The following is a 25392-nucleotide window of genomic DNA, read 5'->3' as shown; positions in this document are numbered from 1 at the left end:
ATTGCACAACACCCAATGCAGAATACCTAATCCTCTAGAGGGCTTAATGATGAGCTGCTCTACGAAGCCCACTCGTAGGCACTCTAGAAATTCTCCCTCCTGTAATCTAGCACCAACCTGATTATCCTAATCTACCTGCGTATTGAAGTCCCACATGACTATGGTAACATTTCTCTTTTGAGATGCATTTTCTATCTCTCATGGTAATTTGAAGGCCTCATCCTTAATACTGTTTGGGAGGGCCTGTATACAACTCCCATTAGGGTCTTTCTACCCTTGTAGTTCCTTAGCTGTATCCATGATGATTCAACTCCTTCCAATCCTATGTCACCTCTTTCTAATGATATGATTTCATTTTTTTTACCAACAGAGCAATGCCACACCCTCAGCCTTCCTGCCTGTCCTTTTGATGCAATGTATATCCTTGGACACTATGCTCCCAGCTATAATCTTTGAGCATGATTCTGTGATGCCTACAACATCATTCCTGCCAATCTGCAACTGTGTTGCGAGTTAACCTGCCTTATTCCGTATATTGCTTGCTTTCAGATACAACACCTTTGGTCCTGTATTCACCCCTTTTGATTTTGTTGAACCATGCTCAACTTTTTCTTAACTTTATCTGTGGTCTTCCCAACATCTGCCTCCACAAACTCTCCACAAGCTGTCTGGCACTCTGATTCCCAACCCCCTGCAACTCTAGTTTAAACTCCACTGTGCAGCATTAACAAACCTTTCTGCTAGGACATTACTTCCCCTCTAGGTGCAAATTGTCCCTTCTGTCCGGGTCTCATCTTCCCTGAAAGAGAGCCCAATGATCCAAAAATCTAATGCCCTCCTTCCTACACCAACTCCTTAGCCAAGTATTAAACTGTATAATCTTCCTACTTCTGGCCTCACTAGCACGTGGCACAGGTAAGATTCCTGAGATCACAACTCTGAAGGCCCTGCTTTTTAACTTGGCACCTAACTCCTTGAATTCCTGATGCAGAACTCCGTCACTCATCCTACCCTTGTCATTGGTACCTATATGGATCACGACTTCTGGCTGTTCACCCTCTTACTTAAGAATGCTGAGGTCTCAATACATGGTAACCTGGACCCTGGGACTCAGGACGCAACATGCCATCTGGGAATCTTGTTCTTGTTTCCCCTTCCTGGCTGTCACCCAGTTTCCTATGTCCTGCAGTTTGAGATTATGGGATTGAATGGCTTGTCATAATCAAGAGCACTTGTTGGCTCTGGGCCTGTATTCACTAGAATTCAGAAGAATGAGGGGTGACCTCATTAAAACCTATTGAATGGTGAAAGGCATTGATAGAGTTGATGTAGAGAGGATGTTTCCTTTGGTGGGAGTTTCTTACGACCAGAGGGGCCTCAAAATAGAGGGGCGTCCTTTTAGAATGGAAATGAGGAATTTCTTTTGCCAGCGAATGGTGAATCTGTGGAATTTTTTGCCATAGTCAGCTGTGGAGGCCAAGTCTAAGTATATATATGTCAGAGATTGATATATTCCTGATTGGTCATGGTATGAAGGGACACAGGGAGAAGGCAGGAGGTTGGGGCTGAGAGGAGAATTGGATCAGCCATGATGAAATGATGGAGCAGACTCAATGAGCCAAAAAGCCATTTTGTGGTCTAAAATACAGTATGGCCAGTTAATCTCTCAGCATTCACAAAATTGTGATGGAGGAGGAAGCCTTTGGGCCTGAGGGAAACCCATGTGGCCCTGGGGAGAAGTGACAGTTCAACACTGTCTCAGAGCTCTCTATCATCCTTGATAGTTGTCCCTGTTTAACATAGAAAAATGTGAAGGAATTTCTCTGTTGGTTAGCTACTGACCAAATGTTCCATCCGCTTACAGCTCTCTTTGTCATGGGTGCCATTGTGCTATTCTGACAAGTCTTTCCTGCTGTTTGAAAGAATTCTTTTTCTTTACTTATTAAACTTATGTGAAATGTGTATGGTTTATGATTTAGTAATAAATGAACTTGGGCAGTTATGATTCTGAATGTTCTAGAGGTAACAATATGGATTTGTAAACTGACTGCAACGTACAGTCGATCCTCCTTATCCGCGGGTTCTGCATGCACGGATTCAACCAACCGCGGATCGGGAAAACCCGGAAGTTCTTTCTCCAGCACTTGTTTGAGCATGTACAGGCATTTTTCTTGTCATTATTCCCTAAACAATACAGTAGGACAACTATTTGCATAGCATTTACATTGTATTAGGTATTATAAGTAATCTAGAGATGATTTAAAGTATACCATGGATCAGGAATTGAAAAAAAAACACGGAAGTTCTCTTAAGTCGGAACAGGTACATCCAGTATTACTTAGCGTCAGTTAGTCAAACATTTGTCTTAGTATATAGTATCTATTTTACCTTTCTATGCATATAAAACACTTAAGAAAGGTATGTATTTCAATAATTAAACCACTGCGTTGCTTAGTAATAATTGTAGCTTTCATCGGGACAGTGCCTTCACATGCTCCATTATTCTCACCTTATCCTTTTAAAATCGTTCGGATCATTGACCGACTGTAGCCTAATGCTTTTCCAATGACCGAGGGTAGCCTAATGCTTTTCCAATGACCGAGGGCATTTCACCTCTTTCTGATCGTTTTATTATTTCCACTTTATTTTCAATCGTGATCATTTTCCGTCAACGGAACAGAAAGCAGCTGCAGGCAGTAGGTCCCGAGCTATGCCGGGTTCTAAAGTCCACTGCACTGAGACAGGTTGAATGAGAGACTTGAGCATCTGCGTTTTTTGGTACCCGTGGGGGGGGGGGGGGGTGGTCTGGAACCTGTCCCCTGTGGATAAGGGGGGCCAACTATATAAAGGAAAATAAATATGGAGGTGTTAAGTGTTGGAAATAAAGGTTGAGATGCTCAACAGATCAAGTGGCATACAAGGGGGGGGGAATGCAGTTAAAGGTTCAGTTTGACCTCCTATCAGATGTGTTGAATTAGGAAGAAAGTGAATGATGAAGGGTCTTGGCCTGAAACATCAACTGTTTATTCCTTTCCATAGATGCTGCCTGACCTGCTGTCTTCCTCCAGCACCTTGTGTGTTACTTTGAGATTCCAATATCTCTAGAATCTCATGTGTTTAAGAAAATGAATGTGCTTTTATGTTTCAATGCATTACCTGAAAAAATTCATTAGAATATGAGTGCATTACAATTGAAATAAACATTATACCTTTCAAAGTGAAGGTTCTGGTAGAAACATCTTCCACTGTGCCTTGTGCGTTGAGCATTCGATTTGACTGCTTAGTTTAGGGAATCCCTAATTTCCTGATGTATCATTTATTGAAGTTTAATTAGCAATATAAAGGCATTTGTCATCAGGCTTGTCTTTGGAATCCAGTTCTAACTCACTTGAACTATATGTGGCGATCCTTTTCACAAATCAGCTATGTTGCTGTGGTTGTGGAGTTTCAGAGAGACAGTTTAGTTATAGTTGATGTATTTCCTTCCCTAAATGGAGCTGATCAACATTTTGGGGTTCTGTAACATTTTGGTACTGGCTGTTTTATAACATGAGTTTTCATAATCCTTGAGCAACTGTTGGAAATTTTGTACCCTTCATGCTGAAATTGTATCAGTGGAAATGTTCTGTAGTGCATTATTGATTGTTTTATTAAAACTTTTCTACAGATCCTCGGGGAAAGCGAAGAAAAGGCAGGCTGTACCTAACGGTCCTCCTGCAAAAAAGGCCAAGAAAGATGTATCTTCTAGTAGTTCAGACAGCTCGGACAGTTCTGAGGAAGAACCTACTCCAAAGAAGCTAGGTATTTCAAAGCATGGCAAACTTTATTTTAAAAAAACACATAGATATCCACATGGTTTCAGCAGGCACTGCTTGGTAATCATTTTTCAGAATACACAGTTGATACACGATAAAGAGGAATGAATTCATCCAGACTGATACTTAACTCTGGTGCACAGTGGAATATTATTAAGGGTTAGTGGTAACAGAATCTACAATTCAGCTGCTGGGTCATTTGTTCTGTGGGAAAATAGCCATGATTTCAATATCTGGCTCATATTTATTATGAACTTGTATTATATAAATGTTGTTTTGCAGTGGCAGTATTGTGTAGACAGAAAAAATATTATAAATTACAAAAATAAATAGTGCTGAGAAGGAACAAAGGAGCACTAATGTTCATGGACTGTTCTTCAGAAATCTAATGGCAGGAGGGAGAAACCCGTTTCTGAAACACTGAGTGCCAGTCTTTGAGCTCCTGAAGCAGCACCTCAATGAGAGTAACAAGAGGACATGTCTTGGATGGTGAGGGTCCTCAATAATGTGTGCTGCCTTCCTGAAGCACTACCTGATGATTTTTTCAGTAGTGGGGAGTTGGCTGAGTCTACTGCCCTCTACAGCTTCTTGTGATCCTGTGCATTGAAGCCTCTGAGATAGGGGTCAGAAATCCCTGAATTTTAGATTTTGTTAATGAGATAATTATGTTGAACAGGTTCCATTCAATAGTGTGTCTAATAGCATCAATACAAAAAGGTAACGGGTAAGGTATCTGACTGCAGCTGGCACCAGTAGAGCATAGCAGCTGGCATGGTAACGTTGCGTATAGCATAATACTTCACAGCACCAGCTGTGAGTTTGAAGTTCAATTCCCACCATCATCTGCAATAGGTTTGTACATTCTACCCATGACTGCATGAGTTTCCTCTGGTTGCTCCAGTTTCTTCACACATTCTAAACATGTACAAGTTAAGTTTATTTAGTTATGGGCATGCTACTTTGGCACAAGAGCCGTGGCAACACTTGCGTGCTGCCCCCGGCACATTCTCAACTAAAACAGCACATTTTACTGTATGTTTCAAAGTACATGTGACAATTAAAGCTAATCTTTCATCTTTTAAAATTGTTGCAAATTGAACAATTTTTAATCACGGGGTTCTGCAGATGTGTGAAATCCAGAGTAGCGCACACAAAATGCTAGAGGAACTCAGGTTAGGCAGCTTCTGTGCAGAGGAATAAACAATTAACATATTGAGCTGAAATGTTGACTGTTTATTCCTTTCTGTAGATTCTGCCTGACCTGCTGAGTTCCTTTAGCACTCTGCAAGGAAAGATTTTTGGTGGATACATAAATATGATGCCATAAATCTGTGGTGAAAAATCACTAGCTTGACACTGCTGTTGTGTTATTTATGTAGTGAGCAAACCACCAACCTCTGCCGTAAGCAAACCTGCTGCCAAAAATGTTGTGACAAAGAAGGAAAGCAGCAGCAGTGAAGATTCAAGTTCTTCAGATTCGGAGGAAGAAACGAAGCCAGCACAGGTGAGGACTCAAAACAGTCTCCTTATGTGATGGTCCTGCCTCAGAGTTGGCAATGTTTGATTGCTGGTTCTAAATAAGATCAGTGCTACAATGGGATATGACTTGTCACGGAATTGTCTGAAATTATGTGCTGGAGTAAGGGATTGGAATCACAAGAATCAGTGTGTTTCTTTATCACGATAAGCTGGGTGTTTGGTATAATACGAGTGTGTAAGTGCTGTTGAGTTATTAATTTAGTAATTGTTATAAGATGCTTTGCCAAGGTCATAACAAAATGCAGAATGGCAAGCAGTGACATAGGGGTCCCTGGTTCCAGTCCTGTCCTCATCTGATGTCTTCAATTTAGTCAGCGTGGGTCAGTGCAACCACACGAAGTGGAGGAAGAGCATTGGGAATGGTTTTGAAAAGCTCTTGTTAACATCCTCAGAATAGAGGAACGTCAGAAATGAGGAGGAATATCTTTTGCCAGAGTGTGGTGAATCTGTAGAATTCATTGCACAGATGGCTGTGGATGCTAAGTCATTGGATGTATATCTAAAATGGAGGGTAATTTCAGACACAAAGATAACTTGGAGCTGTACCAGGACCCTGAACCAAACCAGGGGCACAATAGAAAAGATGGAGGGCCTTCATTGCTGCACTAAATGCTCGTGGTGTAACGGACAGTAAATAAAGTGGAGGTTGATAGGTTCTTGGTTAGTAAGGACATCAAAGATTATAGGAAAAGGCAGAAGAATGGGGTTAAGAGAGAAAATAAAGTAGCCATGATCTAATGGTGGAGCAAATTTGATAGGCCAAACTCATATCTTTAACTGAAGAAGTGTATCATCTTATAAATTGCTGATCCATTCATCCTGTTAGGCACATCCTGTCCCATTTATTTATCAGTATCCACAAAAGCAAATTGGAATCAAGTCACCCTGGATCTCAAGGGGTTGCTTAAGAAACCTCTGGTTAACACTGATAATTATTTTTCCATTGATATATATTGTGGCAATTGCAAGATTGTATTTAGTGTTTCTTGGTCTGGGACAACTTGACATTTTCCTTTAAGCAAAACTTTTAAAAAAAAAACAACATTGTTTTGCATGTTTTCTTTTCTAGGTCTGTCAGAATTATTTAGAGAGTTTATTAAGCTGGTTCCTTTCAAAGATTTGTTTTAACCTTTTTTTCTTTTGCATTCTTGTGCTTTATCAGAAGGCTGTCACTGTTAAAAGTGCGACCCCTGCAAATAAAGCAGCTCCAGCCAGCAAACCTGCTGCCAGGAAGAAAGATGTAAGCTCTAGTAGTGAAGATTCGGACAGCTCAGAGGATGAGAAACCTGCTGCAAAAGCTTCTGTGAAACCAGGTAAAGCCAAACTCCGGTAACCATAACCATTACTGAGCTAGCTGCGTATGGCTGGCAGAGGAGTTAGGCTGTTAAATAAAGTAGTTTAAACTAAGTCTGCCCACAATCCCTGGATTCATGTTTGTTTTGTGTATATCCAGCACTGTAGAGCTTAAGAAATCTTAGTAATGTAATCGGAATTGTTTCCTAAGTTGTAATGTCTTCCTACTGAGCTCTATTTTGTTTTCAGGGATCCCTCCAAAAGCTGTCACTAAAGCAGCCGATGAGAGTAGTGAAGATGATTCCAGTGATGACTCGAGTGACTCTGACTCAGCTGCAAATAAACCACCAGTGTCTGCACAAGTAAATATTTTAATTTTCTATGATCTGTGGCATTGATTAACATTCATTCTTAGTGTAAGGCTTTTAACAAGCCTGCCTTGCAATGTTTCTGAGAGTCCACAGAGCAACCACACAGTCAAGTATCTTGCTTGCATCTGTTCCACTCTCTCTATATGCCTGTCATGTCTGAAGTCTACTTAAGGTCATCTTGTACTAGGATAATTCATGTTCTTCCAGTGACTGAGTTTCCTCCAGGTGATCTGGTGTCCTTCCACATTCCAAAGATGAGCAAAGATAGGTGTGTTGTGTCTAACCAATCTTATAGTTTTTTTGAAGATATTCCTAAGAAAGTTGATGAAGCCAAGGCAGTGATTGTTGCCTATGCATACTTTAGCAAGGCCTTTGACAATGTCTGGCATAGGAGTTTGGTCAAGAAGTTTCAGTGTATTAGCATTCAAGATAAGGTAGTAAATTGGATTAGACATTGGCTTCACTGGAGAAGCCAGAGAGTGGTAGTATATGGTTGCCTCTCTGACTGGAGGCCTGTGACTAGTGGAGTGCCACAAGGATCACTGCTGGGTCAGTTATTTGTTGTCAATATCAGTGATCTGCATGATAATGTGATAAACTGGATCAGCAAATTTGCAGCTGACTCTAAGATTGGGGGTATTGTGGACGGTGAGAAAGACTATCATGGCTTGTGGGATCTGTACCAGCTGGAAAAATGAGCTGAAAAATAGCAGATGGAATTTAATGCAGGCATGTTTAAGGTGCTGCACTTTGGAAGGACCAACCAGGGTAGGTCTTACACAGTGAATGGTAGGGCGCTGAGGATTCCAGTAGAACAGAGGGATCTGGGAGTACAAATCCATAATTCCTAGAAAGTGGAGTCACGGGTAGATAGAATTGTAAAGAAAGCATTTGGCACATTGGCCTTCTTAAAACAATTTATTTAGTAGAGGAGTTAGGATGTTTTGTTGAAATCACGTAAGACGTTGGTGAGGCCTAATTTGGAATATTGAATGTAGTTTTGGTCACCTACCTGCAGGAAAGAAGTACGTAAGATTGAAAGAGTGCAGAGAAAGTATACAAGGATGCTGCAGGGACTTGGGGACTAGAGTTATAGGGAAGGTTGAATTGATTAGGACTTTATTCCTTGAAGTTAAAAATCTGAGGGATATGGATACAGTAAGTGCAAGCAGACTTGCCACTAAGGTTGGGTGAAACTGCAAATGGATGTCATGAGTTAAGGGTGAAAGGTGAAATACTTCAGGGGAATGGGGGGGGTGGGGGTCTCTTCACTCAGAGGGTGATGAGAGTGTGGAACAAGCTGCCAGTGCAAATGGGTGTGGGGTTCAGTTTTAACCTTTAAGAGAAATTTGGGTAGGTACATGTATGGAATGCTGTAGTCTGTGTGGAGGTGGATGGGGCTAGGCAGGTTAATGGTTCGTCAAAGACAAGATAGGCTGAAGATCCTGTTTCTGTGCATCATGTTCTATGACTATGATCCTTCTGCATTGGCAGTCATTTCATTCACATCCATTCTTAGCAGAATACCTCAATTCTAGACATTCTAATCTGTCGCTGAGGAAAACAGAACCTGCTTCTGTATATCAGTCATGCTTATTCATAACAAAAGAATTCCCTGCTTTTATTTTGGTTACATTATATTTTACATCCTTTCTCTGCTCCTAACAGTAATCCATCTGAGCCCAAGCAAGTGATCTGTGAGGCTTGTATAAAGGCACTTTTGTTTAGGGGCTCCAAGCAAGAGGTGAGGGAGGTTAATATTCTAAAATCACTCTCTGTGGACATAGTGTACATGGTGCTGACAATCAAATCATGTGTAAATATTTAGCCCTGAGAGGTGTAGAGCTTGAAATTAATAGCACTCCTATGACTTGTTCTTATTTGTCCTCGTTGACAATGTTTGCAAAGATTTGTCTGTTTACTGTTAATTATTTGGGTGGATTTACAATGCTATAAGAATACTGGTGTGATGTGAAAATCTTCTGGTTACAGGCACTCGTTCTTTTTCATATGTTGATTATCCATCTCATATTAACAGAAAATCGTGCAAAAGAAAGCTCAGCCAACCAAGTCTCCTGTTGGAAAGGCACCAAATCCAAAATCCGCAATCCCAGCTAAACCAGTGGCAGCCACAACAAAAGAAAGTTCAAGCAGTGAAGAGTCCGACAGTTCAGACGATGAGCCACCTACTGCAAAAACTAAAGCACAACAAGGTGAAGAAAATGGTTCAGTACAATCACATCTATACCCAGAGCACAGTTTGTTTATACAGCAGATAACATTAGGTATATGGAGAATGACGTAATCTAGTTCGCAGAAAGTTCATAATCAGTGTTAAATCTCAAGCTTTATGATGAAGTAACCTGTACATGAATTGAAAAAAAATTCTTAGAACAGTACAGCACAGGAGCAACCACAGTGTAGAGTCAGGCTAAATTAATTCGTTCTGCCAACACAATGTATGCTTTATCACCTGCACATTCATGTGCATGTGTAGAGCATCAGCACCACCATATTGTTTGCCTCCAACACCCCAGGCAGCACATTCTATTCACTCTATATAAAAAACAACTTGCCCGCACATCTTGAATTTGCCCACTCCCACCTTGTTTATTGTATGACTCCAAGATGGACTTTCCCAAGCCCAGCTGTGAAAAGAGGAGGGTTAGATGTGGGGCTAGCAGTACCATCCTGTTCCCAGTGTTACAGAAATGACAGCAGTAGCATGGGAGGCAGAAGGATCTTCAATGATTGTCTACACCTAGGGGCAACTTGAAAGACTAGCCCAAGGACAGAGGACTCTGGTGAGTTGCCTATTGGGGCAACTTATGCCCCAATAGGGATGATAAGGCGAAGACTACTATATGCTTTCAGTATAAGACATTTAAGCCCTGGAAAAAAGATAAGTGCAACACTTGACATTAGGCTGGGTTAATCTCCAGTTGTTATTTATTTGTCCGTATCTACAACTGATCTATAATCCTGCACTGTATCCTTAGGCAATCTTCTAAGCTATCTTTGAATCGTTTGCATATTTACCCACCCATCTACATTTCATTGAGGCCATTTATATAAAGTATTTCACAAATAACAGAAGTCCTGATACAAGTCTCTGCAAATCACAAGTCACAGACCTCCAGGCAGAATAGGTTCCATTGACTACTACCCTGTGACATGCATGGGCAAGCCGTATCTGAATACGAATGCCCAATTCACCCTGGATTTCATGCACCTTAATCTCTGGGTGATCCTCCCAATAGGGACCTTGTCAAGTTCTTCTATAGCCCATATGGGGGCATAGACTGCAGATAGCAGTTCACCAAAGTCCTTTGTCCTGGGCCTATAGAAGGTTGATCTGTCCTGTGGCTTCAGTTTTCATCACATCACTTCATACACCTTTAAGGTGAATATTCTTCCTCTCTCAGGAATGAGGTCTATGGAGCTCTGTTGATGTTTCTGTAGCTCTGGGTTTTTACAAGATGGGGTTGCTAGCTCCATGCTTAGGTCACCTCCTTTCACAGCCAAGCCTGGGACCATCCATGGTGTAGCTGCCTGGTCAAGTGCCCTTCTAAAATCCTTGTGGACAATGTTTACAGCTGTACCAATGTTGGAGGGAATAAAAGGAGTAAGTTGCCTAAAAGCAATATTGTAAGGTTTTGATATTGGTCTTTACCCTGTTAGGTTCCTACAATGCAGTACCACCTCCCAAGAATCAGAATGTGAAGGCAGGTGCAGCAAAGAAGGTATTGGGAAAGGATGTGGCCAAAAAGAAACCAACAACAGAGGCAACCAAGAAAGTGGCAGCTAAGGGGGGTGCCAAAAAGGCGCCGACTAAGGATGCGTCCAAGAAGACACTGGCTAAGGATACAGCCAAAAAGACACCAGCAAAAGAGGTGACCAAGAAGACACCATCTGCAGGTGTGACCAAAATGGAAATCAGTGAATCATCAGATGACAGCTCAGACAGCAGTGATGAAGAGACACCCATGAAACCTGCCAGTAAGTATCAGGCTAGATCGCTAAATAGTGTAGATTATAAACTCTGATTTGTAATGCTATCGTTTCAACTTTCTCCTGATTTTTTTTTCTTTGAGATTGTTGTCCACCTTGTTAGTGGTCTTCTGTGAAATCTTTATCTCTTAAAACAATCTCACACCAATTTCTCTTTTGTTAATGTTCCACCAAAATCTGTTAAGTATGGGTTCTCAAACACAACAAAATCTGCCAATGCTTTGAGTCCAGATAAAGGGTCTCGGCCTGAAACATCGAGTTTTTACTCTGCTCCATACATGCTGCCTGGCTTGCTGAGTTTCTACAGCATTTTGAGTGTTGCTAAGTATGTGTTTTGCTGTGGGGAAAGAATGGTGTATGCATGTTCTGATAATGTGATTACCGTAGATTCCGGACTACAGAGCGCACCTGATTAAAAGCCGCTGGATCTAATTTTAGAAATAAAATCAATTTTTTAATTGTACAGGCCGCACCGGATTTTCAGCCGCAGGTGTCCCACGTTGTAATATGAGATATTTACACAGAAAGATATTACACGTGAGGATTTTTTAACTTTTAATTAAATCCATATGGTAACAAAAACAAATACATATTGCAAATGCTTTTTTTCGAACTGTGCCCGTAACGCGGCTACTTTTAAATATACGTTGCGTATACTTCTTTACTGAACAACATTCCAATATCTCCTAACGACTGGTAAAAAATATATATACTGCAGCCTACCAGGAAAAGTTATTGATCGCCTTTAACTTAAAAGCAGCGTTCGCTCAGATCCAAAGCCGCTCGCGTAATGCGCTCCCTCCCTCCGTCCCGTTTTATCGCAAACGGCATTTTTCCCACAAGACGCGGCGAAACCGGGTGTGACGTCATAGCATCCCGCGATGTAGTACAGAAAACAAATATAGTTAAAACTCTTCTAACTTTAACTAGAAAATGAATTACTAAGCGAAAATATTATAAACTAAATAACTGCCATAAAGGCAGCACAATGCTTTTCTTCGAGTGTTTTCCATGTTGATGAGGGTGAGTACAAATGACTGATTTACAATAATTTAATTGTGAAAGTGCGCTTGATTTATCGTACAATTTCATTGGACCTCTGTGAACTACTCATCAATTTTATTGGTCTACTGTTATGAGGCAAAATGTTTACGAGGCGGCATGAAAAAAATCATGTATTAGCCGCTCCGTTTTAAAGGCCGCAAAGTTCAAAGCTGTTCAAAATGTGGGAAAAAAGTAGCGGCTTAAAATCCGGAATCTACGGTAATCTGTTTATTTTCCTGTTAGTGAGCCACCTTGTTCTTTAGAGTAGTACAGCATGGAAACAGGCCCTTTGGCACAACCAGTCCATTCCAACCACAGCATCGTCTCTGCCAGTGCTTCCTACGTTCAGCCCATAACCCTCCAACTCCCCTCCATGTACTTATCCAAATGTTTCTTATGTGTTGCAGTTGTACCCATTTTTTTTTTAACAATTCTTCTAAAACTGAAGCATATGGCCTTGGTATTCTCCAAATACTGGGGTATAGTAAAGATCTAGGCTTCAGGAATTGTGAGGTGGTGTTGCTTTTCAGTTGAGACGTTACCAAGGTTCAGTTTGCTCCATCAGGTTGTTGTGAAAGGTTCATAATATCATTTAGTACTTAATACTCAATATTTTATTGTCACCAACAATTGATACTAGAGCGTACAATCACCGCAGCGATATTTGATTCTGTGCTTCGCGCTCCGACGTACAAATCAAATTAAATATAATAAAAATTTAAATTATAAATCATAATTAGAAAATAGAAAACGGAAAGTAAGGTAGTGCAAGTCCGGATATTTGGAAGGTACGGCCCAGATCCGGGTCAGGATCTGTTCAGCAATCTTATCACAGTTGGAAAGAAGCTGTTCCCAAATCTGGCCTTATGAATCTTCATGCTCCTGAATCTTCTCCCGGAGGGAAGAGGGACAAAAAGTGTGTTGGCTGGGTGGGTCGTGTCCTTGATTATCCTGTCAGCACTGCTCCGACAGCGTGTGGTGTAAAGTGAGTTCAAAGAAAGTAATAGGGGCTACAAAGGAGGGGACCCAGGGAAGTACCCAAGAATGATTCTGGAATGAATGGGTTAATGTAATAGCAGTGTTCGATGGATTTGAGCCTGTAGTCACTGAGTTTAAAAGAGGAAGAATCTGGTTGAAACCTATTGAATATTGAATGCTTAGCTAGAGTGGACATGGGGAGGATGTTTTTAATAGTGGGAAAGTTTTGGACCAGAAGACGCATATTAGAAAGCCATGCAGAAGGAATTTCTTTAGTCAGAGGGTGGTGAATCTATGGAATTCATTGCCACGGATGACTTTGGAGGCCAAGTCATTGAGTATGTTTAAAGCAGAGGTTGATAGGTTCTTGATTAGTAAGGGTGTCAAATGTTACAGGGAGATTGGGGTTCAGAGGGAAAATAAATCAGCCATGAGCAGACTCGATGGGCCTGTGTCTTATGGGAAAATGAGTCAGTTATCCTAAATGGCTATCCTTCATTCAAAAGAAAACACATTAATCAGGTCATTTGTGCAGAGCTTGTTTGTCAGTCATGTTTTGCATATTATGACTAACAGCACTTCAGAAAATACTTGAGTTGTAAAGTTTTTGAGCTCTGTGAAAGGTGTTGCTTATGTGTTAAGTTCATTTTACACATTTATCAGCAAGCTGGTTGATGACTGTATACCATAGAGGGCAATCCAGGTGTTCCTAAATGGAAACCGTGGCTGGAGTGGGAGAGCTACTCCCTACTGAAGTCTAGGACTGCAGCATTCAAATCTGGTGACCCTGACCTTTACTAGATATTGAAGTAAGATTTCAATAAAGATATAATGGATACCATGGTTGGGTCCCAAACCATGTTGGTTGTGGCAGGGCTTACATACTGTAACAGCCTACAAGCCTTCTCAATGAGCTTAACGTATTTTCTGCAGGTTTTGTACAGAAGAGGATTGGAATATCACCACACACTCCAACAGCCTCCAGTGCACCTGTACCCACAGACATCGTTACAGTTTCCTAGAAAGCAACTGCCCTGGCCATGTCCTTAGATCCTATGCGATAAGCTGGAGGCTATTTGCAGATATTTTTAGCCTTTCCCTGTTTCAGTCTAATATATTATCCTGAAGTAAGCTGGCTTCACATAGTTGGCAGACTTCAGGACATTGAAGGTATTTCCAGGTCCACAAGTAAATGAAGCTCCCACCTGCTTTAAGAAGACAGCTATCATCCCAGTACCTTAGGAAAGCATGGTAATGTGTCTTAATGATTACTTCCCAATAGCTCTGACATCCGCCATCATTAAGTACTCCGAGAAGCTGGTCTTGGGACTCATTAACTCCAGCCTGTAAGGCAATTTCAAGCCACTTCAGTTTGCTTACCACTAATGCCATCTCCCTGGTCTATACTCATCTCTAGAGGATCTAAACAGTAAAGGCACCTGTGTTGAACTATTGTTTGTAGATTACATATTGGCCTTCAGTACTAAGTTTCAAGCAAACTCATCTCCAAACTCCTAGACCTGAGACTCAACACTACCTTTGCAACTGGATCTTTGACTTCCGGCCCAGCATTCTGCAGTCAATAAGGATAGGTAGCAAAACATCTCCTTTGATTGTTCTCAGCACTAGTGTCCCACAAGGCTGCATCCTCAGCCTGTTTACTCCCTATACCTCATGACTGCATGGCCCAGGTTCTGCTCTAACTCTACAAGTTTGCAGATGACATCACCATAGTGCACCATATCCCAAATAACCGTGAGTCAGTGTATAGGTGGCAGATAGAGGACCTAGTAATTTTATGTCTTGAAGACACGACTGCACACCATGTGTGTGGACATCAGCAAGTTTGAACAGCGGGAAGAATTTAGAAGGAAGACACCTTTATAGAGCGGGCGACAGAGTAGGAGGGTTTTGGCTTAACGGGGCTTACACGTTAATGGGTCGAGGCAAGGTGAGTTACTTGTGAAGAATAGAAACAGGAAGTATGTGTGAGGCCCCCCAGATGGCCACATTTGCACCAGGTGCATCGAGCTGCAGCTCCTTAGAGAGTGGGTTAGGGAACTGGAGATGCAGCTCAATGACCTTCACCTGGTCAGGGAGAGTGAGGAGGTGATAGACAGGAGCTGTAGGCAAGTAGTCACACTGGGGCCTTGGGAGACAGATAAGTAGGTAACAGTCAGGAGAGGGAAGGGCAGGAGTCAGATACTAGAGAGTACCCCTCTGGGCTGTCCCCCTTAACAATAAGTACTTCTATTTGAGTACTGTTGGGGTGGGGGGTGGAACGGCCTACCTGGCAGAAACAACAGTGGCTGTGCCTCTGGCACAGAGTCTGGCCCTGTGGCTCAGAAGAGTAGAGAAAGGAAGAGGATGCCAGCATTGACAGGGGACTCTATAGTTAGGGCGTCAGACAGGTGATTCTGTGGACACAGGAAAGAAACACGGATGGTAGTTTGCCTCCCAGGTGCCAGGGTTCGGGATGTTTCTGATTGCGTCCACGATATCCTGTGGTGGAAGGGAGAACAGCCAGAGGTCGTGGTACATATTGGTACCAACGACATAGGTAGGAAAAGGGAGGAGGTCATGAAAACAGACTACAGGGAGTTAGGAAGGAAATTAACAAGCAGGACCTCAAAGGTAGTAATCTCGGGATTGCTGCCTGTGCCATGTGACAGTGAGTAGGAATAGAATGAGGTGGAGGATAAATGCATGGCTGAGGGATTGGAGCAGGGGGCAGGGATTCAGATTTCTGGATCTTTGGGACCTCTTTTGGGGCAGGAGAGACCTGTACAAAAAGGACTGGTTGCACTTGAATCTGAGGGGGATCAATATCCTGGCAGGGAGGTTTGCCAAGGCTATTGGGGAAAGTTTAAACTAGAATTGCTGGGGGGTGGGAACCGAACTGAAGAGATGGAGGAAGGGGCTTTTGGCTCACAAATAGAGGAAACTTGTAGACAGTGCGAGAGGGAGGATAGGCAGGTGATAGAGAAGGGATGCGCTCATACCGATGGTTTGAGATGTATCTGTTTTAATGCAAGAAGCATTATGAACAAAGCTGATGAGCTTAGTATGGATCAGTATTTGGAGTTATGATGTTGTGGCCATTACAGAGCTTGGATGGCTTAGGAGCAGGAATGGTTACTTTGATTGCCAGGCTTTAGATGTTTCAGAAAGGACAGGAAGGGAGGCAAAAGAGGTGGGGGTGTGGCACTGTTGATCAGAGATAGTGTCATGGCTGCAGAAAAGGAGGAAGTTATGGAGGGATTGCCTATGGAGTCTCTCTGGGTGGAAGTTAGAAACAGGTAGGGGTCAATAACTCTACTGAGTGTTTTTATAGGCTGCCCAATAGTAACAGGGACATTAAGGAGCAGATAGGGAGACAGATTCTGGGAATGTGTAACAATAATAGGGTGGGTGATTAATTTCCCAAATATTGATTGGCCTCTCCCTAGAGCAAGGAGTTTAGATGGGGTGGAGCTTGTTAGGTGTGTTCAGGAAGGTTTCTTGACACAATATGTAGATAAGCCTACAAGATCTGGTATTGAGAAATGAACCAGGTCCAGTAATAGATCTCTCAGTGGGAGAGCATCTTGGAGACAGTGATCACAATTCTATCACCTTTACCATAGCATTGTAGAGGGATAGGAATAGACAAGTTAGGAAAGTGTCTAATTGAAGCAAGGGGAAATATGAGGCTATCAGGCAGGAAGTTGTAAGCATAAGTTGCGAACAGAGGTTCTTAAGGTAACGTACGATAGAAATGTGGCAAATGTTCAGGGGATATTTGCGTGGTGTTCTGCATAGGTACCTTCCAGTGAGATGGAAAGAATGGCAGAGTACAGGAACCATGGTGTACAAAGGCTGTCATAAATCTAGTCAAGAAGAAAAGAAAAGCTTACGTAAGGTTTAAAAAAAACTAGGTAATGATAAAGATCTAGAAGATTATAAGACTAACAGGAAGGAGTTTAGAAATGAAATTAGGTGAGCCAGAAGGGGCAATGAGAAGGCCTCGGTAGGCAGGATTAAGGGAAACCCCAAGGCATGCTATGAATATGTGAAGAGCAAGAGGATAAGACATCAGAGAATAGGACCAATCAAGTGTGACAGTAGAAAAGTGTGTATGGAACGGGAGGAGACAACAGAAGCAGAGGCATTTAATTAATACTTCGCTTCGGTATTCACTACGGAAAAGGATCTTGGCGTATGTAGGGATGACTTACAGCAGACTGAAAAGCTTGAGCATGTAGATATCAAGAAAGAGGATGTGCTGGAGCTTTTGGAAAGCATCAAGTTGGATAAGTCACCGGGACTGGACGAGATGTACCCCAGGCTACTGTGCAAGGTGAGGTGGGAGTTTGCTGAGCCTCTAGCAATGATCTTTGCATCATTAATGGGGATGGGAGAGGTTCTGGAGGATTGGAGGGTTGCAGATGTTGTTCCCTTGTTCAAGCAAGGGAGTAGAGATAGCCCAGGAAATTATGGACCAGTGAGTCTACTTCAGTGGTTGGTAAGTTGATGGAAAATATCCTGAGAGGCAGGATTTATGAACATTTGGAGAGGCATAATATGATTAGGAATAGTAGTATGGCTTTGTCAAAGGCAGGTCATGTCTTACGAGCCTGATTGAATTTTTTGAGTAACTAAACATACTGATGAAGATAGAGCAGTAGATGTAGTGTTTATGGATTTCAGTAAGGCATTTGATAAGGTACCCCATGAAAGGCTTATTGAGAAAGTAAGGAGGCATGAGATCCAAGGGGACCTTGCTTTGTGGATCCAGAATTGGCTTTGTCCACAGTAGGCAAAGAGTGGTTGTAGACGGGTCATATTCTGCATGGAGGTCAGTCACCAGTGGTGTGCCTCAGGGATCTGTTCTGGACCACTCCTCTTAGTGATTTTTATAAATGACCTGGATGAGGAAGTGGAGGGTTGGGTTAGTAAATTTGCTGATGACACAAAGGTTGGGGGTGCTGTGGATAGTGTGGTAGGCTGTCAGAGGTTACAGCGGCACATCAGTAGGATGCCGAACTGGACTGAGAAGAGGCAGATGGCATTCAACCCAGATAAGTGTGAGATGGTTCATTTTGGTAGGTCAAATATAATGGCAGAATATAGTATTAATGGTAATACTCTTGGCAGTGTGGAGGATCAGAGGGAATTTGGGGACTGAGTCCATAGGACACTCAAAGCTGCTATGCAGGTTGATTCTGTGGCTAAGAAGGCATATGGTGCATTGGCATTCAACCTTGTGATTGAGTTTAAGAGCCAAGAGGTAATATTGCAGGTATATAGGACCTGGTCAGACCCTACTTAAAAAGTACTGTGTTCAGTTCTGGTCGCCTCACTACAGGAAGGGTGTGGACACCATAGAAAGGGTGCAGGGAGATTTACAAGGATGTTGCCTGGATTGGGGAGTATTCCTTATGAGAATAGGATGAGTGAACTTGGCGTTTTCTCCTTGGAGAGACAGGATGAGAGGTGTATACGATGATGAGAGGCATCGATTGTGTGGATAGTCAGAGGCTTTTTCCCAGTGCTGAAATGGCTAACCCAAGAGGGCACAGTTTTAAGGTGCATGGAAGTAGGTACAGAGGAGGTTTCGGGTAAGTTTTCTATGCAAAGAGTGATGAGTGCGTGGAATGGACTGCCGGCGACGGTGGTGGAGGCGGATACGATAGGGTCTTTTAAGAGACTCCTGGATAATAAGTACATGTGCATAGTAAGTACATGTTCGGCCCAGCATTGTGGGCCAAACGGCCTATATTGTGCTGTAGGTTTTCTATGTTAAGAATGATGTTGGTGCAAATGTTCTAGTTTTATGTAATGGTTTGAGAGCTGCAAGATTCTGGGAGTGAACATCCCCCGTAGCCTGTCCTAATCCAACCACATTGATGCCATGGCCAAGAAAGCTCACCAGCACCTCCACTTTTTTTGCAGATGAAGGGAATTTGCTGTGTCTCCGTTGACCCCCATGAATGCAAGAAACTGGCATAGCTCAGTGCATCACAGAAACCTAGTCTTTTCTGTAATAAAGTAGGCTCTTTCTATGTTTCTCACTGACTTAATAAAGGAGCCAGCATACTCAAAGATCCTCATCCATCCTGGACTTATTTCTCTTCTCCCACCACCCCTAATAGGGCAGGAAATTGAAAAGCATGAACCACGTACCACCAGGTGTTTCAAGGAAGCAGTTTCATGGGTTTGGTAAATGTGACAGAAGACACAGATTATGAATAAGCTCATTAAACATTTATTTACAAACAGTGGAACATTCAATCAAGCATCTAAGCCACCCCTATGTTACAAAATCTACAATACTAAACATTCAGTAATGCTTCAAACTCAACAGGTACCTCATTAAGTCTTCCCAAATTACACAATTGTAAGAGCAAACATTCAATAAACCAATACTTAAAATGCACGTGGGCCCTCCTATATCTGTGTCATACTTTACCAGTGGTTCTTCAGCACTGGTCATGACCTCAATATGAAGGTGAATGCCTGGACACAAAGATTCCCTGAGGCACCTAAAACCGGACACTGGTGCCATGGCACAATGGGAAAGAGCTGCTGCATCCTTCAAACGGGCCATTGATTACCGGCATGCCAGAAACTGTTTTCGACCAACTAGTAATCTAAACCTTCACATTATTCCAGGGTCGTTGTTGATCCCACCATTATTCATCTGTTTCGTGGTATGATGAGATAGACTCTTGACCTGAATCTACCTTGCATCTTATGGTCTACCTGCACTGCACTTCTCTAACTGTTAAGTTTATTCTGCATCCTGTTATTTTACCTTGTACTACCTCAATACACAGTTATCTGTATCTGCAAGACAAGCTTTTCACTGTATCTTGGTACATGTGACAATAATGAACCAATTTAAGAACGTTTCATTTTTTCACCAATGATTGCAAGGCTGGAGTTGTATATGAAGAAAACCGTTTGGAAGATTTTTTGAGGAATGTTTGTACTTTATGAAGTGACCATAGCTTTGTGAACAGTGAAAGAGCTTAAACAGTTTTTAAATATATACACCTCTGCAAAGTGTTTCTGATGTGTAATGGTGTTTTAGCAGTGCTGCTGTTATCAGGTAGTATTGAAGCAAAAACAACTTGTATTAACTCAGTATATGTATAGTATACGATCAAGGAGATCTGTGACGGTCAAGCACTCCTTACTGCAAGCTATGTACCAGAACTAGAATATGTTTAAAACTGGCAGATTGTGAACATTGGGACACTAACATTTCTGTTTTGTTTGAATCAGACTGGTAACTGGGGACAGAAGAAGTGCATTATTGAAAAGCCTACCAAGAAGTGTGATTCTTGGTTTAAATTAATTAGGGGCCAAATGTAGATTAAGAGAGGGAGAACTATGGAGACTTTCCAAATTGTCATGTCGTTTAAACAAAAGACATTGGTAACAGAATGCAAGATCCCACTTAAGGAGTTGTTCAGTCTGTGAGACAGTAAATAATGAGGATCAATTAAATCTGCCAAAGAAATGTTTGTTTGTTTAGAGATAAGTGCAGAACAGGCCTTTCTGGCCCAACGAGCTGCATTGCCTAAGAACCCACCTATATATAACCCTAGCCTAATCGCAGAACAATTTACAGTGACCAATTAACCGACTTACCTGCATGTCTTTGGACTATCAGAGGAAACTGGAGCATCCAGAGAACTCCCAAATGGTTCACAGAGAGGAATGTACAAGCTCCTTGCCGATGCTGGAATTGGACTCCAAAATCCAACACCCCAAGCAGTAGTAGCATTGTGCTAGCCACTACGTTAACTGTGGCGCCCATATGTTTAGGGTTAAACCATGAAATTAAGTTACAAGCAGTAAGGTGGCTCACAAGATGGGAGATAAAAAGTGTATTAACATATGGAAGCAGGTGAGAGAGCACAAGTAACACCACACAGCAGGGGAAAAATAGATTGCATCACAGTCTCCAAGGGGATCCTGTACATCATGGTTTCAAGAAACAGATTAAGATTTCAATTATTTAATCAGCTGTGGTTATAATTTGGATACTGGTGGTACTTTTGTTGACACAAATTCTTTGAATTAGATAGAAATAAGAATTTTGAAAATACAAAAGCCTACAACAGGCAAAATGACAAGTCTTATAGTTGGTATATTCTAAATAAGTTCAGTGTGCTGGTTGAACTGTCTACTCTGGACTCTACTGTACTCTATCCTCCTGTCATGCTGTGTTTTAGAACATGAAATTTAAAAAATTGCACTCTGACTCTCTACTTTCCTCCTAACAGCAACAATTGCACAGGCAAAAACTGGCCACATGCCAGCCAAGAAAGCTGCTGCTGCTCAGAAACCTACAGCCAAGAAAGCTTCTTCCAGCTCAGATAGTGAGTCCGGTAAGAGAATGTGGAAAATCTGTTCTCCCAAAGGGGGAGGAGGTGCAAGTCATCGTTGTTTCTGGTGTGCAAGTGTTCCCTTTGGGAAATGAATCACTTTGAAAAAGAGTTTGCTGGCAACACTTATAGCTTATACAGCACCTAACCATTCTCCAACCACCCCAACATTCTGGTTAAATGTTCCTTGTTGGGGTTTAAGCTGGTTTCTGTCCACTGTGCAAAAAGTAGTTCATTCATTTGAATTGGGAAGACAGCCACAAGGGAGAGGGTATCTTTAAAGGAAATACATATTTCTTTAGTTGAGTTGATTTTAATCTTTAATGTTCACATTTTATATTATTCAGCTGACATATAGTAACTTTTGATTACCATGGACTTTAAGAAACTTTTACTAGCTAACAGTACATTTAGTCCTCTCATGGGCAGAGCTTGTCTTGCCATTTTGCTTGGGGAGGCACTAGGCAACAGCTGGGTGGCAGCAGATCACCAGGGGGATAGCCATAGTTCATACTTGTGTCAATGGCAAACTGCTGGTAAGAAGTTCTTTTATTTGTGGGTGTTAGTGTTGGCTTGGTACTGGTACCATAGTCTTGATTCAGTAGGTTGTGGGTTCAAGCTATTCTCTAAGACAGTGTATGATTTCATTTGATGGTGAAGTGCTTTTCTTTCTCAATGCACTATGTAATGATGTGACAGTTTGCAAGACAAGCCTTATACTGTACCTGTACATGTTACGATAAAAAACTAATTCCAATTCTGAGTGCTGGTTTTGCTGCATGACTGACAGAACACAGCAGGAAGAAGATGGATTGACTTTTAACACTTTTTGGTTCAGAGATAGACAGCTGACGTTGAATGTGATTATAAGTCTTTGTTACTGAAAGAATAATAATAGCAATCTCTAATGTTTAGACTCTGATAGTTCTGAAGAGGAGGCCAAATCAAATCCTGCATTGAAAACTGCTCCAAACCCCCTGCAGAAAACAGCCACAGCCCAAGCGAAGAAACCAGAGAGCAGCTCGGACTCTGACTCAGACAGTTCCAGTGATTCTGACGAGAAGAGCAAGGCTGCTGTGGCCACCAAACCAGCTGGCAAAGCCATTGCTGCACCTGGGAAACCAATGAAGCAACTCACTTCAGCAACTAAGGTGGCTGCAGCAGCTGAAGAAAGCAGTTCAGATTCAGAAGACTCCAGCAGTGAGGAAGAGGCTAAAACTCCAGCTAAAGCTCCAATCCGCGTGACAGCCAAATCTGCAGCTGTGACAACAAAAACCAATTCACTGGCAGCAGCAGGAAAAGCCAAACCCTCGGCGGTGAAGAAAGATGAAAGCAGCAGTTCTGAAGAAACTTCCAGCGACGATGAGCCTCAGTCAAAAACACCAGTGGCCCAAGTAAAAAAAGTAAAAGCCACTTCTACTCCAGTGGCTGCAAACTCTGCGGCCAAGAAAGCTGAAAGCAGCAGCAGCAGCTCAGATAGTTCTGAGTCAGATTCAGAGGAGGAGAAGCCAAAAGGTAGGCCAACTGTTCCCAATGATGTGAAAACACCCACCATAGTCCCTGCAAAGAAGACAGCAGAGACCAGCTCTGAAGAAGACTCTTCGGACGACGAGGAGGAGGAGAACACCAAGTCAGTAAATGGTGAGCTTTGTACCTGTATAGTTTTTTTAAATCAATTGGGTAAAATGGAAAGTTGGTGCTTGAAACGTCAAGGTGAAGCTGGGGCACAAAATCTGGCTTTGCTCCATTTGGGTAGTTCTAAAGATGGGCTACAGCATTAGGTTAAAACTAGAAAAAATGTTCAAAAAGTTCAGTAAATTTATTGTCAAAGTACGTATGTCACAATACACAAACCTGGGATTCATTTTTTGCAGGCATACTCAGTAAATATGAAGAGATGCAATAGAATCAATGAAAGATCACACCCAACACGACGGACAAACAACTCGTGCAAAAGACAATGAACTGTAGGCTCTTCTGTTTGAGGGCAGTGGTGTTCCCATGATATAACCCGTCAATATACTCTCCACTGCACAGTTACAGAAGTTTGTCAAAGTTTCAGATGACATGTAGAGTCTTCTAAGAAGTAGACACACTGCTGTGCATCTTTTGTAATGCTCTTACATGCTGGACCCAGAACAGATCCTCTCAAATGATAACACTGAGGAATTTAGAGTTGCTGACTTCTTCCTCCTATAGTCAATAATCAGCTGCTTGATGACCTTGTCATTGAGTGAGAGGTTATTGTTGTGACACCACTTGGCCAGATTATCAATCTGCCTCCCATATGCTGATTTGTTACCACCTTTGATTCGGCCAACAACAGAGGTGTTGTCAGCAAATTTGAATATGGCAATCATTAGTTTAAATGACGGTGACATTTAAATGGATCAATACTGTGAATTGTGAGTGTGATTTGCCCATCTTCTCCTGTGCATGTTTTCCGGAGTTTGGTTTCTAGGGAAACACAAAAACAGATCATGCTAAAGCCTGCAGATTACAGCTTTGAGAGGGGCTCCCAATCTTTTTTATGTCTAGACCCCTACCATTAACCAAGTGGTCCATGGACCCCACATTGGGAACCCCTCCCTAGCTTTTGGTTCTGATCACTATATTACTGGAGGAACTGTATTGGAGAGGATGCAAAGGAGATTTATGAAGACACTGCTGGATCTGGGGGCTTTTTGCTATGTAGAAAGTTTAATTAAGCTGAGTTATTTTTTGATCAATGGATGCTGTTGATCATATGGGGAATCCTTTAAATTAATTAATCTAACGGGGAGCTATTGTGCTAGTGTACAAATTATTTTCTGTGCAGTTACTGACAGGGCTGCAGCACTCTGTTTTGTGGAGCTGATTTGAGGACCGGTTACTGTATTCTGCTAATATTCAGTAGGTTTCAATAGATACATTTAATGTATGCAATATACATCCTGAAATTCTTCTTCACATCCATGAAAACAGAGCAGTACCCCAAAGAATGGATGACAGTTAAGATGTTAGAACCCCAATGTCCTCCCCTTCCCCACCAGCAAAACAGCATCTGCACCCTCGACTGAGCACTCAAGCGTGCAGCAAAGCATCAATAAAGACACAGACTTGCAGTTACCCCAAAGACTACTCATTCACCTGGTAATTCAATATACCTCTCTCTCCCTCCCTCCCTCCCCCTTGGGAAAAGAGTTGTCCCCGTTTCACAGCAAGAGGGGAGACAGAACAAAACAACTCACTGATTTATGGTGTTAAAAGTCTGTTACATTGCTTTTTCTGAGCTCTGTCAGTTCGCTGCTTTCAATCTTTCTTGTACTCCCATGTTACATCAGGCAGCGGCACCCACCTGCCTCCAGAGCCACAAAAATCCAGCACCCCGAAGGCGTGCTAGTCTTCCAGGCCATGTTCTTGACATATCGAAAGGCAACCGACATGAGGCCCTGAGAGTGGGTCCCATTTCCACAAAGAACCGAAGTCAGCATGTAACTCCAGGTCAGGGCCTTCAGAAGAGCTCTGAAAAGGGAAAATAAAGAGATCAAAGATCTAAAGAAATTCTCTACTTTGTTTTCTTCAAAATTCATAAAATTGAACACCATTTTAGTGCAATCCACACACAAGGATAGGAGGAGTTTAAAGGGCTTTGAACCAATCCTGGGTGTATATGACAAACATACTGACCACACTTCCCTCTCAGCAAATAATAAAGATGCGACAACCTTTAAAGTATTTTAGACTAGAGTTTCAATGTATTTATATTGCTAGTGTTCCGACTTACAACACTTACAAATTGCAACAATAAGCACAGAATAGAAGTCAGTAGTTCATTGTTTTAAACCGCTGTCCCATTGTATGCAACATAAAAGATTTTCCTTGTACTGTGTTATACTCTTAAAAGGATGTGATTTTTTCAGTCTTATTCTAAATACTCTTATTACAAAGAAGACGTTTAAAGTGCTGTATAGTTATCAGGCT

The 25392-nt window shown here is 42.0% G+C and overlaps 1 protein-coding gene across 4 annotated transcripts in view; it reads left to right on the top strand.

Annotated features, from left to right (window-relative positions):
• nolc1 (nucleolar and coiled-body phosphoprotein 1) overlaps nucleotides 1-25392 on the top strand; it is a 41787-nt gene that overhangs the window by 9719 nt on the left and 6676 nt on the right. For all 4 annotated transcript variants that reach the window (XM_073025617.1, XM_073025616.1, XM_073025619.1 and 1 more), the window contains exons 3-10: nucleotides 3668-3801; nucleotides 5195-5319; nucleotides 6517-6667; nucleotides 6897-7009; nucleotides 9057-9231; nucleotides 10700-11017; nucleotides 21328-21432; nucleotides 22345-23070. In XM_073025617.1, coding sequence (XP_072881718.1) covers nucleotides 3668-3801; nucleotides 5195-5319; nucleotides 6517-6667; nucleotides 6897-7009; nucleotides 9057-9231; nucleotides 10700-11017; nucleotides 21328-21432; nucleotides 22345-23070 — 1847 coding nt within the window. The remainder of the gene's footprint in view (nucleotides 1-3667; nucleotides 3802-5194; nucleotides 5320-6516; nucleotides 6668-6896; nucleotides 7010-9056; nucleotides 9232-10699; nucleotides 11018-21327; nucleotides 21433-22344; nucleotides 23071-25392) is intronic.

This window comes from Hemitrygon akajei, chromosome 21 (assembly GCF_048418815.1).
Source record: "Hemitrygon akajei chromosome 21, sHemAka1.3, whole genome shotgun sequence".
In the NCBI taxonomy this organism is placed as follows: Eukaryota; Metazoa; Chordata; class Chondrichthyes; order Myliobatiformes; family Dasyatidae; genus Hemitrygon; species Hemitrygon akajei.
The sequence above is the reverse complement of the archived record's forward strand: the minus strand, read 5'-3'. Positions and strand labels throughout refer to the sequence as shown.